At 31.5% G+C, this 20,324-nt stretch overlaps 2 protein-coding genes across 3 annotated transcripts; one reads left to right on the top strand and one right to left on the bottom strand.

Annotated features, from left to right (window-relative positions):
- Positions 1 to 5,641: 5,641 nt before the first annotated feature.
- Positions 5,642 to 13,547, top strand: LOC106762031 (auxin response factor 19). 2 transcript variants are annotated; one of them, XM_022780440.1, is made up of 15 exons: positions 5,642 to 5,884; positions 6,014 to 6,240; positions 6,465 to 6,513; positions 7,057 to 7,169; positions 7,257 to 7,352; positions 7,867 to 7,923; positions 8,043 to 8,198; positions 8,280 to 8,364; positions 8,647 to 8,737; positions 8,820 to 8,984; positions 9,087 to 9,282; positions 9,445 to 9,583; positions 10,071 to 11,914; positions 12,476 to 12,666; positions 12,761 to 12,941. In XM_022780440.1, exons 3-15 carry the CDS (start codon positions 6,471 to 6,473, stop codon positions 12,939 to 12,941), a joined length of 3,357 nt encoding a protein of 1,118 aa, XP_022636161.1. In that variant the 5' UTR covers positions 5,642 to 5,884; positions 6,014 to 6,240; positions 6,465 to 6,470. The 2 variants fall into 2 exon arrangements, with proteins under 2 accessions (XP_022636161.1, XP_014501198.1); XM_014645712.2 differs by having other exon boundaries at positions 5,643 to 5,884; positions 6,014 to 6,513; positions 12,761 to 13,547.
- Positions 13,548 to 14,345: 798 nt separating this feature from the next.
- On the bottom strand, positions 14,346 to 17,247 carry LOC106759639 (20 kDa chaperonin, chloroplastic). Its single transcript, XM_014642920.2, has 6 exons — positions 17,106 to 17,247; positions 16,826 to 17,009; positions 16,015 to 16,194; positions 15,742 to 15,897; positions 14,899 to 14,976; positions 14,346 to 14,743 (listed from the first exon to the last, which is right to left on the bottom strand). Exons 2-6 carry the CDS (start codon positions 16,988 to 16,990, stop codon positions 14,573 to 14,575), a joined length of 750 nt encoding a protein of 249 aa, XP_014498406.1. The 5' UTR covers positions 16,991 to 17,009; positions 17,106 to 17,247; the 3' UTR covers positions 14,346 to 14,572.
- Between the last annotated feature and the right edge of the window lie 3,077 nt (positions 17,248 to 20,324).

A 20,324-nucleotide genomic window follows, 5' to 3' on the forward strand; every position in this document is an offset into this window, starting at 1 on the left:
AGTTTATGACATTGCTTTGAGTTGAGAGAATTTCTAATACATTTTTCTACTACTTAGATATACGATTTATTTATTATAGCTAGTACGATTTAAATCAAATTCAAAATATCTCTTACATGACAATGCCTGTGTTCCAAGAAATAGCAAAACGAGGTTGGAAATATATCAAAATTTCTATGACGATGAAACATCAATAAAGCAACTAAAACACGAATTAAATGATGAGCTAGTTATGAGTGTAACATTTTTCAATTGATAATATGTGTGAAACTTCAAAATAATAAGTTTTAAAAAATTAAAGTAGGATAAGATTGTAGACCAACATGAATTTGTTACAAATTTATTTTTGATTAGATAGAAATGTTCTAAAGAAAAAGGTTTTGAAAAATATAGAAAGAAGTTAAAAAACAAAATAGAGAAAGGACTCTAAAGAATTGAAAAATAAATAAATCACAAAAAAAGACGAATAAAAGAGAAAGAAAAATAAAATAAAATAAAAGCCTACTAGCTTGATCTTCACAGTATAGGTCATTAAGAATACATATTATTTTTTTCACATAAAACCTTATGTTCGTACAAGAAGTGTAATTGCATATGATTATAGTTGAAGACTATTTCTTGTAAGAATGTAACACTATTAGGAAACAATATATTTATTTCTATGCATAATGAATTTATTTCATAAAATGTGGTTTTACACTATGCTTGATTCAAAGTTAAGATGAACTGTTAATTAAATAAAGTTTTATAGTAAGGGATTTTTTTATTTCAAAATTAAATCATATAATAGTCATGAACAAAAGGTCAACTAACTAGGGTAAGCAAATTATATTGAACGAACAATAAATTAAAAACGTTAGAAATGGAAAGTTCCTTACATAAAGTATTTCATTCTATTGTTATAGGCAGAAAAAACTCCATCATTAGTAGTAATTTTCTTAATAAAAGCATTGATTTTAATATTTTTAGCATAATTAAGGTATAATGATATCTTAAAAAGGAACCAAAACCTTATATACATGTGAAGATTTCCTGCTTTTGCGGCTAGTGGGTGTGTCCTAGCGTGTATATAAAAATTCTCCTTTCTTTTTCTTTGCACACTTTTTCTAATAATGAAGAATAAAAACAATTATTAATGACACAACAAAAATTGAGGCTTTATTAGTTTTTGGTTCTTTCTTTAAATATATATGAAATAAGATGAATAAGTAATATTGTTTTGCATGGAGAAAATTTAAAAAGATGGAAGAAATGTGGCTATGAATTAAGTATTGTTGTTAGGACAAGTATTTCCTTAACATATGATTATGATATTCAAAGTTTATAAGTGTTTGGGCCAAGAGAATCATTGATGTCATGTTTCATAAATGGCTTTTCTAGTCTTGTGGGACCAAGCATCCACAAAGAATCCCCAAAAAAGAGCAATACATCATTAACAAGAAAAATAAATCCCTCATAATAATAATAATAATAAATAATAAGTTTAATCACCCACATTGTTTTTCAAATATAAAGTGGATGGCAACACTTCCAAACACAATAAAAAAAACTTTACCCTAATTAGTTGATGAATGAAGAAAATGCATAAACATTTTTACCAGAAAAAATAAATAAATTCAAGTGCCTTTAGTCAAAATTCTTTTCTACATCTCTTCCATTATAAAAATAGTCTATGTTTTATCATAAATTCCAACTCGATTAGATATAAAATTAAATTGTAATATAAAATAAATTTAAAATTTATTTGATAAATTAATTTATAAGATTGAATACTTAAAAGTTATTATTTCTAATATGATATGTAAGTTAATTTAATAATGTTTATAATATTATCCAAAATTAGACTTTTGGAGAATTATTTATAAATACAAATCACATCTTTAAATTAGTTTTAATTATAACATTGAGTTAAGTTTAATTTATATTTTTAGATATTTTTATTTAAAATGTAAATTTTAAATATAACTTAATTTTATAAAATTATTTTTACAATTATATATATATATATATATATATAATAATTTAATCATATTTTTAATAAATATAAATATTTAATATTCTTTTTGAGAAAAGTATATTGAAACATTTCATGTTGAAAGTCAACACATAGAAATGCTTTGTAAGTACTTAAATGTAGAATGAAAGCTAGTGAATGTGAAGAAAACTCCTCTTCACACTCATAATTTGGAGTGTACTAGGAATTGTGTTGGTGAAATTGAAATTATAGGAAATTTGAGTACATAATCTACGTTTACAGTATATTTATTCTGAGCAATTGGAGAAGTAGATTTAGAAAGCTGGAAAATAATTGAAAATAATAAGTTGTGAAATATTCTTCTAATTATTATTACATTTTCTTTTTCCTTAATCATGATTTTGGATTGAAAGTGCATTTGAAGTTTACAAATTGAAAACACTTTCATTATTTGCTTTGACAATAAATTCATAACCTTATCACAAACTCTATATATAGTTCTTAAATATTACATATATTAAAATGCATCTAAACCATTTCATCAAGCTTACATGCCTAAAGAACATTTGGAGAAACCATAGAATTAATAGAAGTTCAAAAAGCAAGCAAGCTAGAAAGAACAAAGTGGCCTCAGTACACCCTTGTCACTGAGCACCAACCTTCATGCAAACTTGACGTCTGAGTGCCATCTTAGTGTAGCTAAACACCAAAACTCTTAGCTCTCTAGGACTAGAGCACCACTAAACACTGCTGAGCGCTACACCAGAAGTGTAAAAACCTCTAAACTAACATTGAGTAACCCCCATACCTATCCAAAGGATCAAAATGACATCCTAAACACTGGTAATGGTTTAATAACAGGTTTATAACTTAAATGAGATACCAATTTAATGATTTGATCAGAATCAAGATTCAACCAATCAACCTACAACTAAAACTCATCTATTTCATTTCTTTTGCTTTAAACTACATTCTTAAGACTCTAAGTAGCCAACTAAATCCTAAAGGAACCTCATAATAACCACTAAACATCATATTTGCTCATTAGACCATAAACTAAGTGCACTAAACCAATTTAATTACTCACAAGGGTCTAAACTCAATTCCTCCATTTATAACACAGAACTTGACAACTTAGGAATCTAAACAAGTTAGAAATTACCTAACAACAGACCTTAAACTCTCTCCTTTTGCAAAGACTTGCTGCTTTAGAATCTCACTAGTCCAAACCCCAAAATTGAACCAAAAATCATACAAAAATACATCCTATTAACTACCAACCAATTCTACATCATGTTTCTACTAACTCAAAGCTCAAACAAGTTCTAAGTGACCCTAGAACAAAGTCCAAGAACTCAGTTCCTCCCATATGACCCTTACTTCACAAACTCACCTATCAAAACCCATTTTTTAAGGTCTAAATTCAACATACAACTCTACCCACTCTTTACTTCTCAATACAACATCAATCCTTATAACATTACACTTCAAAACAATATCTCTTACAATGCTAATCAAGTACAAATCAAAAGCATCCATGTCAACATACATCCAATAACCTAGTACAATCATAGAAACACCAATAACATTAAAGCATTCATCTTATTTAAAATCAATTAACATAACATCATATAAACCATCACTCATGACTTGTAATTTTAAATTATAAACAAACACTAGCTTCTCTTACCTGTTTAGAATACCAAACCACTCTGAAGAATTCTATATCGTTCTCAAAGCTCAAAGAGCTTTATCTACACCTACAGACAATGAAAAGACGATCATGATATATCGTTAGAACCACCAATCAGCAAAGACTCAAAATGAAAACTGAAAAGGCACGTGCAAGTTGGGTGGGGACTCACATGCAATAGATAAAGAAAGAACTAGAGAAAAGGGATTGAAATTTAACTTATTCAGATGGAGAAACTGATCAGTTTGAATTGAAAAGCTCGTCGTCAAAAGGACTCTTATGGTCTTAGTTCTTCGATTAAATGAACAAAAAAAAAAAAAAAACTCTTTAAGAAAAATTAAAGAACTATAGAAAAATAGTTTTTAGAAAAATATGTTTTAAAATAATAAAATTTATTTATTCTAAAACTATTTATAATAAAACCATTTAATATTAAAATAATCGAATTTCACTAAATTTATTATTTCCAAACTTCCATTTTCTAACTCTTTACGTAAATAAGGAATTTATTTTAATTCCTTTATATAAAATTTTATAACTCTTTACATATATATATAATCTTTCTCTAATGAATTAAAAAAAAAAAAAAACTCATCAAATAATTGGTAAGAACATTTTTATTATAAAATCTTACACAAGTTTTGAATTTTTAATTTTTCAATAACTTCTCTTTAAAATGACATGATATTTAAAATCTAAAAGTATTAAAATAAAATAAAAAAGTTATCTTGAAAACATATATTTTTGTCATTAATAAAATAAAATATTAATTAAAATATGAATCTTTTTAATATTGTCATTAAAATCTAAAATATATTATATAAAAATGAAAAAAAAAATTATCTTGGTAACATATGTTATTGTCATTAATCAAATAAAGTATTAATTGAAATATAAATATTTTTAATATTATCGTTAAAAATTTAAAGTATATTATATAAATTATAATATGAAGCACAACTAAATTAAAACATTTACACTAAAAATGTTTTATCATAAATGCACTTAATGAATAAGTTAATGATGATAATTAATAACATGTTTCTTACCAAACTTAATTTACAAATTTATTCTAGTTTAATTAGTATTTTAAAGACTTAAATATATTTTTAATTATCTCCTAAATTAAATTATAAAGTATTAAATTGTTGTGTATTTTAAAAATAATGTTAAATATCATTATCAATAATCGTACATGAAAGTTACACAATATTTGCTAAGAGAAAATTTTGTATTACTTCCATAAATTAGGTTGATGAAATACTTTATAGTTTAGTTTAAAAACAAAACATAAATTTTCTTTTATATTTATCATATAGAGATAGAAAACATATTTAATCTTATTTTAAATTTGTTTATAGTTTATAATAATTTTAAAATATGTATAATAAATGATCTTTGCAAGATATTGAAGAGAGTATTGACTTCATTTAACAGAACTTGTGATGTTAATACATGAAACTAGTCAAAATACATTTGATATTATGATTCTGAGTACAATATTTTATAACATGATAATTTGTATAGGAACTATTTAAAATCAGCAGTGAATAGCATAAATTTTCAACTCTTAAAATACTACATTCAAGTACTCAATTTTTTTCCGACTTACAGTGATGTGACAAGAAGATTAGAATCTAAGACTCTATTCAATCACTTTTTTTTTTTCCTTTGTACAATGATGTAACATTAAGGTTTGAATTTAAGATGTTGAATCAGTAGAATGAGAAAAATGTGAAGTGTAGATGTGTGGTTATTGTATAAGAAAAGCAGCCGAATGCAAGAAATTTCAGTGGAATGTAAGGTGGGTTTGGGACCCAAATTTTAACCACGGGAAGGAATATTGTCTAAAACACGATCATGTCGTGTAATTAAGCAAGGCTAATCTTGTTTGATTTTATTAATTTTTATATATATTTTTTATTAATAATACCCTACTTCTTTAATGAGTTCTTTTAACCATGCCTGTCTGTGATTGATTGCTTTAGTCTATATTTCATGTCGGCTTGTTCACATAAAGCACCAAAAGAAAAGCTGTCTTCCTTTTGTTCAGCCCCTCTGATTTCTCGGCGACAAGTCAGTTTTCTCCACTTTGGTCCTTCAGACATCACCTTGTTACCTTAATCCACACGAAGTGTAGTTCCCATTTCCTCCCTCTCCATTTTGGTTCATTCTCTGGGGTTGTTGATGCTGCTGATTAGTGTGGTGCCTAGAAGGTGATTCATTTTGGCTTGTTTTTATGTGGGGATCAGTTTCTGAAGGCCTTTTTGTTTGCTTTGTTTTTCTTCCTTTGATTGCTTGGTGTCACTGTTCAAATGGTTGTTGTATTGTCTTGTGATTTACAGGTTTTGGCCTCTTGGACATCCTCAGCTTCATTTGGTTTCAGCTGCAAGGTTCTTGTTTTTGGGTTTTCAAGTGTTGGTTCTGGCTGTAGTAGAATTCCATTGAGTCCTTGGATGTTGGCGGAGGGAATTGCAGAAAGGGGAGGCTTTGTGCTGAGGTTCTGCTAGTTTTTGAATTCGAAACTTGTGGAGTTGGAGGCAACAACTAGAAGCATTTCTGGGAAAAACGGGTGAGCTTTTTTGTTGATTCTGCTCGATGTTATTAGGGAACTTAGTGGTAGGTGCCGGAGGGGGTTCTGCATCTTCTTGTTTGCTTCTGGGGAAGTGTTGCTGCTTTTTTTGGACTATGAGTTGGAGTTAGAATTGTTGCTATTGTGGAAGACTTGGAAAACAAGGTTAAATCTTGTTTTAGGAAGAAGAGTGTTGAACTTGTTTGGGGTCATCACTTTAACAGGTGCTAATGAAGGCTCCTCCAAGTGGCTACTTGCCTAATTCCACCGAAGGTACTTTTTCTCAACCATTACTTGCAGCCTCAGTATGTATGTTTTCTGTCTCCCCCTCTATGTGGTAGTGTTTTCCTGTTTCATCAAACACTAACATTGCTTAGGGATTCCGAGGATGATTGCTTTCAAGAAAAATGGTGATTTATATTGTTGAATCAACATAGTACCATCGTAGATCGAATAATAAATATGAGTATATCGTACTGAAGGGAAGTTGACATTATTCATCTGAGTTTAAAGTTGATCTTTTGATTAATTTTCTGGTGTTGCTTTGTTAGCCCTCTTCTCCATGAGATGCTTCCTTTTACCTGCGGCCTAAACAAAAGTGATACCTTACTAATCTATCTTTACTTGCATTTCACCCCTCATTAGTTTCTCACCTTTTACTCTTTTGACCTAAAGATAAACTTTCATGGTTGTAAGCGCCAAATCTGAATGTGCTTGATGTTAATCCTTTGTAACTGAATTTTAAAATTGTGGGAAATCTTCATTTTTTTTTTGAGTTTTCGTATGTACTGATAAAGATATCTATGCTTGCCACAGGAGAAAGGAAGACCATCAATTCAGAGTTATGGCATGCATGTGCTGGACCATTGGTTTCCTTACCTCCTGTTGGAAGTCTTGTAGTTTACTTTCCTCAAGGACACAGTGAGCAAGTATGTTTTTATGCCATAATTCTAAGATCATGATATTTCTCATTGTGATTACTGATGAAGCTTCTTTTGACTACTTGTGACTTTTAGGTTGCAGCATCCATGCAAAAGGAGGCTGACTTCGTTCCCAGTTACCCTAACCTTCCATCCAAGTTGATTTGCATGCTTCACAATGTTGCTCTTCACGTAGGTGCACTTTCCAGTTGTTGCAATTTACATGGCAGTATTTCAATAGAGACAAGTTTTGAAGACATCTTAAAAAATTGAAATTTAAAGACTAGATGCATTCAATCTCCACTGAAATTTATCTTCCTTTAAGGGGCATGTACAAATAATTCACCTTCTTTCACTTTTTTGGATCATGGTTAGTCACCAGGGATTTAGGATAAACTAAGTTCATCTTGAAGGAAAAGTGGCATTCTGAATGACATGTCTTTTTATAAATTATGTCAATAGTCCTCTACCAAATCTTCGAGTTGAAGACTTCGCAAGCTCCGTTTCTTTTTCTTCATTTGTTTAAGATGGTGGATATCATTTTCCACCTCATCCATATATTAGTTATAGACCAACCTGGGTTGATGGCTTGAAGCAACATCATTACAATTTCTCAAGAATTTGATATGATGGCCCTTTCTGATTTTTTTTCTTTCGTGAATCTTGCATAATACGTATATTGATAATTCTTTCTGTTTTGGATCAGGCTGATCCTGAAACTGATGAGGTCTATGCGCAGATGACCCTTCAACCTGTTACTAAAGTAGGTCAGCTGTGCAATCAGCTAATTTATTGATGTGTATCTGAGATCTATTTTCCACTGTTCCATGACCAATGATATGGAACTTATACAAGACTGTGTTTGATGTAACTGTTGTACAGTATGACAAGGAAGCAATATTGGCATCTGACATGGGTCTCAAACAAAACCAACAACCTACTGAGTTCTTTTGCAAAACTCTTACAGCTAGTGACACAAGCACTCATGGTGGATTTTCTGTACCTCGAAGAGCTGCAGAGAAAATATTCCCACTTCTGGTGTGTATTTAATATTTTCATTTACCCTGGGTTGGAGATTTTATGTGATCTTTTCATGCTGATTAGAAGTGTGTTTGATAGGATTTTTCAATGCAACCTCCAGCTCAGGAGATTGTTGCCAAAGATTTGCATGACAGTACTTGGACATTTAGACATATTTATCGAGGTATAGCAACTCTTACCATCCTTCATTGTCTTCATCCTTTGTTATAGTATATCATTCTTTCGCTTTGTGTATGCCTCATTGATTTCCCAACAAGATTCATTGTTCTCTAAAACACAAAGATGCAACATCATTTAGCTTAAACTAAACTTATCCCAGAAAAATTGTAGGATTTTCAACATTGGGATTGTATAATAAGTTTGACCAGCTTATGATCATAGAACTTAAGCATGATTTGGTGATTTACATGGTTGGATGCTAAAATTTCTAGAACATCCGTTACAGGACAGCCAAAGAGGCATCTATTGACTACGGGTTGGAGTGTCTTTGTTAGCACAAAAAGGCTGTTTGCCGGAGATTCAGTTCTTTTTATCAGGTAAGGCAAAAAATATTTTATTTGAAACTTTTGGAATAATATTCACCCTGTTGCGGAGTCAATTAATTTTAGTTATATTCAGGGATGAAAAACAACAACTTCTTTTAGGTATAAAAAGAGCTAACAGACAGCAGCCAGCACTATCTTCATCAGTAATATCCAGTGACAGCATGCACATTGGGATTCTTGCTGCTGCAGCTCATGCTGCTTCAAATAACAGCCCATTTACTATTTTCTATAATCCAAGGTGCTATATATATTTGGCATATATTTACTATTATTTGATTACATGGAATGCATCCATTGAATATTTGTGACAGCCTCTTATAGACATCTGTCAATTTTACAGGGCCAGCCCCTCTGAATTTGTAATTCCATTGGCCAAGTATAATAAAGCTCTCTACAATCAAGCTTCCCTTGGAATGAGATTCAGAATGATGTTTGAGACCGAGGAGTCAGGGGTACGCAGACATATGGGTACAATCACTGGGATCAGTGACTTGGATCCTGTCAGATGGAAGCATTCTCAGTGGCGCAATCTTCAGGTATTATCATAAGAGATGCATTATTTGTATGGCTGAAACAGGAAACGGTAAATCAAATTGATCTAAAACATGCATTTAATGTCCTATAATCTACATGTACATGAGCATGTGCATAACTCTTTAATGTAATCAATACTGAACCTCTGTTTTGAATTTTGATAGGTTGGATGGGATGAATCAACAGCTGGTGAGCGCCCAAGCAGAGTTTCAATTTGGGATATTGAACCAGTAGTGACTCCTTTCTACATTTGTCCTCCTCCATTCTTTAGGCCGAAGTTTCCCAAGCAGCCCGGAATGCCAGGTAGCAAGAGTACTCACCATAACAATTTTAAATTTTATTCTGAAATTTCTCATTGCTTCCATTGACTATCAAGTTTGTCGCCTGCCAAAAAGTGTCTGAGTTTGTTTTTTTCCTCAGACAAACAATCTAATATATATTTTCACTTTAATAAAAATTTCAGGTCTGAGAAAAATCAATTCTGGCATATTGTGATAAAAATGGTGAATTTGAATGTAAATATGTGATAGAAGTTAATAATAATTTATGTCACTAGCTGTTAGTTCCATTTTACTGTTCTTAGAATCTAATGTTTTTAATCGGTCATCTACTCATTATTAAAAGAGATCAAGTTGCTTCTATGAAGAAAGTATAATCTCACATCTAATAGCTTTATTGAAGAGTAACTTTCAGAAAATCTTTATACTTTTATCCTCTTTTCTTATCACTGGCATGTTATCTATAGATTGATTGTAACAGATGATATTTGCTTGCTTATTTGATTTTGCAGATGATGATTCTGATATAGAAAATGCTTTCAAGAGAGCTATGCCCTGGCTTGGAGATGACCTTGGAATGAAGGATGCTTCAAGTTCAATCTTCCCAGGTTTGAGTTTGGTGCAATGGATGAGCATGCAGCAAAATAATCAGTTCTCCACTGCCCAATCTGGATTTATGCCCCCATCCATGCTTTCATCCAATACACTGCATGGTAACCTTCCCACTGATGATCCATCCAAATTATTGAACTTCCAAGCTCCTGTCCTCTCTGCACCAAATCTACAATTTAACAAACCTAACATACCAAACCAAGTCAACCAATTGCAACAACCCCAAACATCGTGGCCTCCGCAGCATCAACAACAGCAGAAGGTGCAGTCATTGATGCCAACAACCTTAAACCCGCTCCAACAGCAGCAACAGAGGCAACAACAGCTGCCTGTACTGCAAAACCTGTCACAACCACAGCAACAACAGCCCCAAATGCCTCAACAGAGAGCACAACAGTCACAGCAACAGCAACAACAGTCATGTCAACAGACCATCATCAATAATGAGGCAGTTTCTTCTAACCAGATTCCAAATCAGTGTGTGCAGCAACCAGTGACATACTCCCAGCTTCAGCAACAGCAATTACTCTCAGGAAATATCCCACCCCAACAAAGTTTTCAATCACCAAATAAGAATGCATTGCTGATGACATCCTTACCCCAAGATTCTCAGTTTCAACAAATTGACCAGCAAGCTAGTCTCTTACAGAGGCAGCAGCAACAGACACAGTTGCAATCATCTCCATTACAGTTATTGCAACAAAGCATGTCACAGAGGACGCCACAGCAACCACAAATGACACAAATGTCCCAGCAAAACAGCTCAGAGCAACAACCACAGTTGCAGTTGCTACAGAAATTGCAGCAGCAACAACAACAACAACAACAGAAACAACAACAACTCCTTTCCACTTCTAGCCCCCTTTTGCAGTCTCAGCTTCTACAGCAACAACATACTCATCAACAAAACCAGCAATTACCGCAGCTGCCTCTATCACAGTGTCATCAGCCTCAACAGCTTGGCAATAATGCTTTCTCGATGGAGAAGCTTTTCAATGGCAACAACTACTCTTCTTCGGCTTTGATGCAAACACAACAGTTTCCTATGAACCAATCCCAAAATACACAGAAATCATTAACTAATACTAGAGCTCCTTCAACACTTACAGATGGAGATGCCCCATCATGCTCAACTTCACCGTCTACTAATAACTGCCAGATATCTCCTTCAAATCTGATTAAAAGAAATCAACAGTTACCAACCACATTAGGAGGACCTTCGGTAGTTGAACCTACAAATCATTTGATACAGGAGCTTCATAGAAAGTCTGAGATGCAGATCAAACACGAATTACCCTGTGTAAGAGGACCTGACCAGCTGAAGTGCAAAGGGACAATTGCTGATCAGATGGAAGCTTCTTCTGGAACATCTTACTCTATCGATCCTAATAATATCCACCAGAACTTCCCACTTCCCAGTTTCTGCATGGACGGTGATGTCCAATCGCACCCGAGAAATAATCTTCCATTTGCCTCTAATCTTGATGGATTAACACCTGACACTTTGCTCTCAAGAGGGTATGATTCTCAAAAAGATCTTCAAAACTTGCTGTCCAATTATGGTGGTGCTCCAAGAGACATTGAAACTGAGCTTTCCACTGCTGCCATTAGTTCACAGGCATTTGGGGTGCCAGACATGCCTTTTAAGCCTGGATGCTCCAGTGACATTGCCATCAATGATCCTGGGGTTTTGAATAACGGCATGTGGGCTAGTCAAACTCAAAGAATGAGAACATATACTAAGGTTCGTCATTTACTTGTTGAAAAATCTATACACCTATTATATTTGCTTAACACATACGGTATCTTAATGTTTAATGAAACAGAAATAGGGATGTCATGCAATTTTTAAATAGTACAAGTCAAACATCATTTTGTTACCTATATTTTAGTGGCTCGTGTGAAATGTTTATGACCAGTACATTTCCTATATATTTTTATTGATATTGTCTAATATTCTTAGTTAAACTCGTTAACCTAAGTCAACACTCTCAGTTTCCTACCCACTAAGATTAAAGTAATAATTTTAGCATGACACCAGTACGGTCACGATCATGCCTCGATGGCCCCATCTTAACACTGCATATGAATTTGCCTAATGATTTCCTTTCCAATTCAATCATGTCCAACGGCCTTATCTTTTTCTGGTTCTGAATGTTCTTGTTTGAAATAAGAGTTTTGTATGTAAACTTCAGCATTGTTACCCAAAAATCAACCTCAAATGCTTTAGCCTCGATTACTTGTGTTTAAATACATTATTTGGATGATATTCAAATGCTTGATACTGTTTCCACATATTTTGAAGGTTCAAAAATGTGGCTCTGTTGGAAGATGTATTGATGTTACCCGTTACAAGGGGTATGATGAACTCCGGCATGATTTGGCTAGGATGTTTGGAATTGAAGGGCAGCTAGAAGATCCTCAAAGGACAGAGTGGAAACTAGTCTACGTAGATCATGAAAACGACATTCTTCTTGTTGGTGATGACCCTTGGGAGTAAGTAGTCCTCAATTCCTAGTTGTTCATAGTCCCTAATATTTCATCCATTCAGATATTTTTTTCTTAGTCTAAAACTTGCAATTCCTTGCAGAGAATTTGTAAGCTGTGTCCAGAGCATAAAGATATTGTCATCTGCTGAGGTACAGCAAATGAGCTTAGATGGAGATTTAGGACATGTTCCAGTCCCCAATCAAGCTTGTAGTGGGACAGATAATGGCAATGCATGGAGGGGACAGTATGATGATAACTCTGCAGCCTCGTTTAACCGATAATGATGTCTAGTATTGATATTTTGGAGCAATCATCAACTTGTATATTTTGAGACATGGAAGAAGACTAACTTAACCCATAAAATTTCTTGTTGGTGTTTCTATATATCACCAGTGCAAAGGAGATAAATTCATTGCCGGGATGCAGTTGATGGGTAGTGTAGAGCAGGTTGATACATAGAGGCATCCGGTTCAATGTCAATGCATGTTTTGAATGGTGAGAGAGAAGTTAGATACCTGGATGTACCAAGACCAGATTCCTTTTCCAGAAAGATGCAGATTCTATCTTTTGAACTGCTTTTCTTGTGGCTGCTAGCGCAAGCTTTGGATTCTTATCTTTTTTCTTGAGGTACAGCCATATAGGTCAGCTGGTGTATAATATATATGATTGTATTGTTCTTCTATAAAAGTGTTTTACTTACAGTTCTGTAAATCTGGTGGTCCTTAAAGTTAGATGAAGAAATTAGGTAACCAAGTGATGATAGGGAGAGTAAACAATACATGCCAAATTGTCAATGCTAGCTTTTGTACAAGTGACTACGTTGTTTTCATGATGGGAATTATGAAGTTTGTTTATGATAAAAAAAAAAAAAATCATTTATTCTCTTATTTGGACTTTTGGGTATAATGTGCTTTAAATTTCCAGGAATTGTCATAGGCACAATGATTTGTTTCTAATCTTATGTGTACTTGATAAATATGGTAAACATAGTCGAATAAAATTTCTACATATATGCTAAATATATCGTATATTTTCAATTATCAAATCATACTTTCAACATTACAAAATCTTTATTTACTGCATAATAAGATTATACCTTCAATAATCACTCATAACCTAACATTTTCTCTCAAGATGGTGTGTTTATAGGTTATACTTGTTTTAGATCACAATTTATAGGCGTTTAGTTTATTAATGGTGGATTGAATTTGATATAATATGAAGTGAGAATTGATTATTGTAAATAAGCTTAATGCTGGATATTCTCTAATAATTGGAGTTAGTGAAAAGTTGTCGCAACCTTTTAATTTCATTTGTAGTTGCCATGCCACAATATTTTATTTTAGCAAGTGTGTTATGTTTCTCTGGAGCATTTTTTCATGTATTTTAGTAAAACATTACTCTTGTTTTTCTTTTATTTGTACCTTATTTCTTTTTATCTTTTTCTTTAACACTCTATTTCACTTCTGATCTAATATGATTTGAGAGAACAGTAATAACTCAATTCTGACTTAATTATTGTGAGAGCATACTAGTAAACTAAAACGGTTCAAATTGAGATTTCATCAATTTAAAATAGATGGGTTTATTTTGCAATCCATTAAATTAAAATATAAACTAACATCGTAATATAGATGTTAAATATGTTTAATGGCAATGTCCCATAAAACACAGATGCTCACAAGTAAGCTACAAATTTAATTACTCATAAATCCATGTTCCTTTATCTTCACATCAATTAACAAAATGTTCCAAGATATTGCAGAAGACGATTCAAAATCCAAGGCATATTGTCTAAGGAATAGATAGCAATAAACTATATTTTTCAATCGTCATTACAATTAAAAAAAAAATCCCCTTTCCTCAAGATGGACACGAAAAATTGAAGTTACAAAAACCAGACATATTGTTCCTAGGAGAGGACAGCAATGACATCTGAGACCCTCAAGGTAATATAGTCACCATCTTTGCCCTTGAAGTCATTTCCAGCATATTTGGAGTACAATACTGTGTTCCCCGGAGTCACGGACAATGGTTTTCTGTTGCCTTCATCGTCCAATTGCCCTGGACCAACTGCTATCACCTGTAACATACCAAGTATTAGGAAAACATTATTATTCGCTATTAAGATCCTTGATGACATACCAAGTAATAAGAATAATCCTATTAAACAGTGATATAGCTAGAATATCTTTTCAGACAGAAGAAGACTGATAGGATATTATAAGAGTGTAATACTGTTCCAATAGAAGGCTTCTCCTTGGTTGCTTCAGTAAGTAACAAACCACCAGCAGTTTTTTCCTCGGCTTCAGCAACCTGCATTCAATATTTAATCAATCAGGGGGTACATACATTTGATATGCATTTCATGCAGCAATTCAACTCTTTAAATATACTAGATATAAATTTGATTTCAGGAGGTTACATACAGGTCACATATTTACATATGCTAATTCAAAAAAACACACTAACCAATATAACAGTTATTCTGAAAATCCAAATTAAAAAGATACTTCTACAACATAGGCATTACCAACATAAATCACTACCTATTGCCTGCAAGTGAAACTAAAATTAATCTGTCCCTTCTTGAGCATCATTCATAAAGAAGACAACTACTATTTCTGGTTCAAGAAACGACAATTCCTACATTTCTATATTATACATACTTCAATGTTTCATTTGGCGATCCGTTACCGTTATGGCTATTCACAATATCCGCATAGCAACAGTAATTGCAGCAGCATTAAACTTGCTTGCCAGTGTCAAATATCACAACGAAACCCTACCCCAATTTAGAAACATGTTGGCTATATTAGAAGTTTCATAACCTTTTGTTTAAAGGTTTGGATATATCGAAACAGATGTATGAAAAAAATGTAAAACATCGATGCCTCCCAAGGGACCACAGTGCCCCTTTAGATGCTGCTCTATTACGTATAAGAATATTAACAAAACTTAACATCTGTGCAGAACCTAAATACATCAAGAGAATTATATTATATGATTAAGAACATGGTTGCCAAATGATCTATCACTTCCACCTAAAGATCCAAACACTGGAATAAGCAAAGGAAATACCTTTATGAGGACTCTATCATTCAAGGGTTTAAGTTCCTTGATGTCATCGGTTTCAAGGATACCGACAATGTCATCATCCTTCACAATAAGATGCTTTGTACCATTGAATTCTACCTCAGTACCAGCATATTTAGAATACACAACTTGCGCACCAGTCTGTATAAAGACAACACCACATCAAAGCATCACTGAGAGTCAACCTCACTCCTTTTCCCAGAAAATTAAACACAGACCACTAATGGTTAAAAGACTCTAACATAGCAGCAACATTACCTTCACACTAACATCTACTTTTGACTTCCCAACTGTCTTTCCTTCACCAACAGCAACCACCTCACCCCCTTGAGGCTTAGTTTGAGCGGTTGAGGGAAGCAAAATCCCACCGTCAGTTTTCTCTTCTGCTTCCTTAACTTTTATCAGTACTCTGTCACCCAGAGGCTTAATTGCGGTGTACTGCACAACAAACCAACAGTCACATGAAGCTATTGGATTATCAAAGCACAAACTTTTCATTCAATAAACCAAAATTGTTGAAATATGCCCTGTACTTCAAAATCTTCAATCATCAATTAACATTTCATTCCATAACTAAATTACAAGACGATCCAAAATAAAATAAAAGCCAATAGAAAATACTAAATATTTGGTACATCATTGTTCAACAACGTGGAACAAACAAAAAAGGAGGAATTTTCATTTTGAGTTAATATTCTCTAATTTAAGAAGATTACTAAAATTAAATAATTATACAAGCATTATAGAAGAATAAATAAATATAGAAATCAAATAAGTTTGTTTCAGGCTAGTTCCTCTTAATAATACATATTTTATGACTAAACTAATCTTAACTTTCCGAAGAGTTCCTTGTATTTCTAGCTAACATTTTTTCTCCTTTCTGGATGTGGATAGATAAACCTATCCAAACATACATTAATAATCTCTCATAAATCTATATTAAGTATACACTCACAATAAAGTATTGAGAAATTTACTCTAGCACAGCACATAAAAAAAATTATAAATAATTCATCTTTTTCATATGCAAAAGTAAGAGTTAAAATAATATATATAAATACAGACACACCTTAGGGGCAACAACAGTGGCAGCTTTAACTACCAACCCCCTGAAAGACCTCTGGGGAAGATTGCCAATCCTCACACGGCCCATCTGAAATGTCGAAGGCCGAAGCCTTTCAAACGATGTCGTAGGGACTGATGACGCTATTGCTGTGAGCTGAGTGCTGGCCATTGAGTGGAACTTACTTACACTGCACAAACCAAATTCATCAATGAAAAGGCAAACATTTTTTGAGTTTTGCGAGCAAATAATAATAATGTTAAGAGAAGAGAGTGGAATTGTGTACCTTAGTAGAGGCGAAGAAGAGAGGTTTGGGAGGAGAAGAAGGGGCGTTAAAAGCTGAAATGAAGATAATAAAACCCTAAATAGAGATAGGGGTTTTATCTGATGATAATGGACCCTTCTAGAACCAACTAGTGTGAGTCTGCACTCGTGAGCATAGGATAATGTGAGTCTGTTCGGAACCAACCTTCTTCCTAACTAGTTTTTGAAAAAATAAAAGGAAAAAATATATTTAACAGTTTTTTTTAACAATTTTTTTTATTTGTGATTAGTCTGTTTAAAAAAAATGAAATAAATTGAAACGTGATAAAAAAAATTGTTAATATATCTTAATTTAAAATAAAATAAATTTATGAAAATATAATTAAAATTTAATATAAATATTTTATTTTATAAAATTAAATAAAAATATTTTATGATATTTATTGTAGAAATATCTAACCCTTCTCTCTCTTTATATATATTTTAATTTATTTTATGATAATGAAATAGTAATTATTACTAGTAACATGTGTGTTTATTTTTTTATCATGAATTATTATAATTATTTATTATAAAATTAAGTCAAATACTTTTTTAATTTTATTATATAAAGTTTTTATTTACTTATATATAGTTTTATAATCAAAAAACGATGTTAAGGTTAAAGAACCTATCACTTATATGGTAAAATTAATACAATAATTATTTCAATCTTAAAATACTTTTATTTAAAAGGTAAAATTAAAAAATAAATATAAAAATATAATAAAAATCATTTATACGTATATATAGAAAATTGTGAAATTAAATATAAATAATTTTATTTAAAATAATTTTTGTTTATTTTATGAGTAATTTTAAAATTAAAAATTAACTAAATTTTCTTAAAAAATTGTTGTAACATCTAAAAAGAACTACATAATTTATATTTTATAAGTTATGGAGTATAAAAAGATAAAAGGAGATAGACTATCTATCCTTAATTAAGTATCAGCATTCTCACTCTCCAACGTGTCAAATGAATGGATTTAACACCTCAACGTGTCAAAGTATCAGTACTGATTAGTTAAATAAAAACGTCTCTAATTCCATTAGGATAAATGTATTTAAAGAGCAACAATAGTACAAATGAGACTAACAACTTTGAAACTAAAACATTAGAAATTAAATTATATTGGTTAAATAAGAACGCCTCTAATCCACATATATATATATATATATATATATATATATATATATATATATATATATATATATATATATATATATATATATATATATATATGTAAAGAAAACATTCTTATATTTTTATAGTAAATTACAGTATTTAAGGTATGATATATTTTGGAATTTAATGCTTTGTCTTTAAAATTGGTTTCTAAGTGATGTAAAATTATTAAATATATCAGAATAAATATTTAATTTAATTTAATAAGATACTAAACTCTCTTTAAACATATATTGAACCTCAATTAAATAAAAAATATAAAAATTAAAATGAATCATACTTAAATATATAAACCAATTTACTAACTAAGTTATTTAAATTATATTTTAAAAGTATTTAGATTTTTACTAAGAAATCTAAAATTAGTGATGGAACTAATTATATAATCAGTCTAAAAAAATCGACCTCACACACACATATATTACATATATTTCATGAATTAATAATTTAATAACATTGAATGCATAACAGATTTCATTCGACGTTTAAAAAGCATATATTTGGTTCTCGAGATATCGTGGAAGAATTTTGAAATTTTAAAGAAAAAATGTGAAGCTGGAAAAAGAATGGTGTGAAAATGGTGGAAGAAACAGCCAAAATCGTGTCCTCATTGCATTTAACAAATGGAGTACATCAAGCCCATGGGCTTAAACATCCGAATCACTTTTGCTCTTTAAAACCAACTTGGGCGTTGATCCTCCATTTGATCCTCCACATATTTGATCCTCCACTTCCCCATTCCAATTTTATCTCCTTTTTTTTATTTATATTTTTATTTTTTATTTATATTCTTATTATACTCTTAAGTAAAATTTATTTTATAAGTTAATTTTAATTCCAATATTTTAACGTAAAAAAACCTAATTTATTTTATCAATGTTCTACGCTCTTTCTCTCTTGTTTCTTTTTCATTGTTGTTTTTTTGAATTCTTTTGTGCTCTCTTTTCTGAGAATTGGTGGAAGGAATGTTGCAATAGAGTTTTTCATCTCCGTCGATGGATATCTACATCCCTTTTCCGTTTATGCCCCGCATCTTCTTTTTCATAAATCCTCACGCAGAACAACATCACACTCACAGACAAAGCAACACTGAAACTCTATATTACATACATTTAAAAAAAAACCATCCAAAAATCAAGACAACTATGCTCAAGAAACGAAACGAGATGGAAACTAAACTCTCGTGCAGAGCCCTCCATAGAAACCAACAGCAACATGCGCGAAAGAAGAAATCAAAATAAACAAGCTAACCTCTCGAAGACCAACAACGAAAAACGAAACACCATCGTACCGCCGCACACACCAAAAGCCACGAAATGCACAGTAGAGGACTAAGAGTTGGAGGTCAGAAGTTAAAAAATGAAAACGATAGCGAAAAGGAGGAAACGGATCTGAAGTCTGAAAGTGGAAGTATTGTCTGTTACCGTGAATAAAATAAAAAAGAGAAAAATAAGAAAAAAAAGTAAGAAATCTAGGATTTTAAATAAAAGAGAGTTAAAAAAGTAAATAACAAAATACAAATAAGGTTATTTTAATAATATAAAAAAATTAAAAAAAATGGAGAGATGGAAGACCAAAAGGTAGAGGTGCAGGATCAACGCCCAACCAACTTCTTTTTTTCATTTGGTCCACTCATACTTTAGTTGCAATGATTTGACACATCATCGTATAATAAAAAAATACATTAATTTTAGTTACTGAGTAAGAAAACCTATACATGTTTCAAGTACTAAAAAATTAAAATAATAATTGTTAAAAACTAAATGTAAAATCTGCAAATTCTTTAGCAGCTAAAAATGCATTTAAATCATAATAAAAATACTAACATCAACTCTGGGACAATTACAAAATAGTTTAAAGGTAATGATGGTTTTTAATAAAAAAAAGTTTAAGATATATAATGATTTCTAAAAGCTTAAATTTATTTTATATAAAATTATTATCTCTTTAGAAAACCATTTTTTTATAGAGTTTTTTATTTTCTCTATAATTCTTTTAATCTTCCCATTGTGA

This window comes from Vigna radiata, chromosome 5 (assembly GCF_000741045.1).
Source record: "Vigna radiata var. radiata cultivar VC1973A chromosome 5, Vradiata_ver6, whole genome shotgun sequence".
Lineage (NCBI taxonomy): Eukaryota > Viridiplantae > Streptophyta > Magnoliopsida > Fabales > Fabaceae > Vigna > Vigna radiata.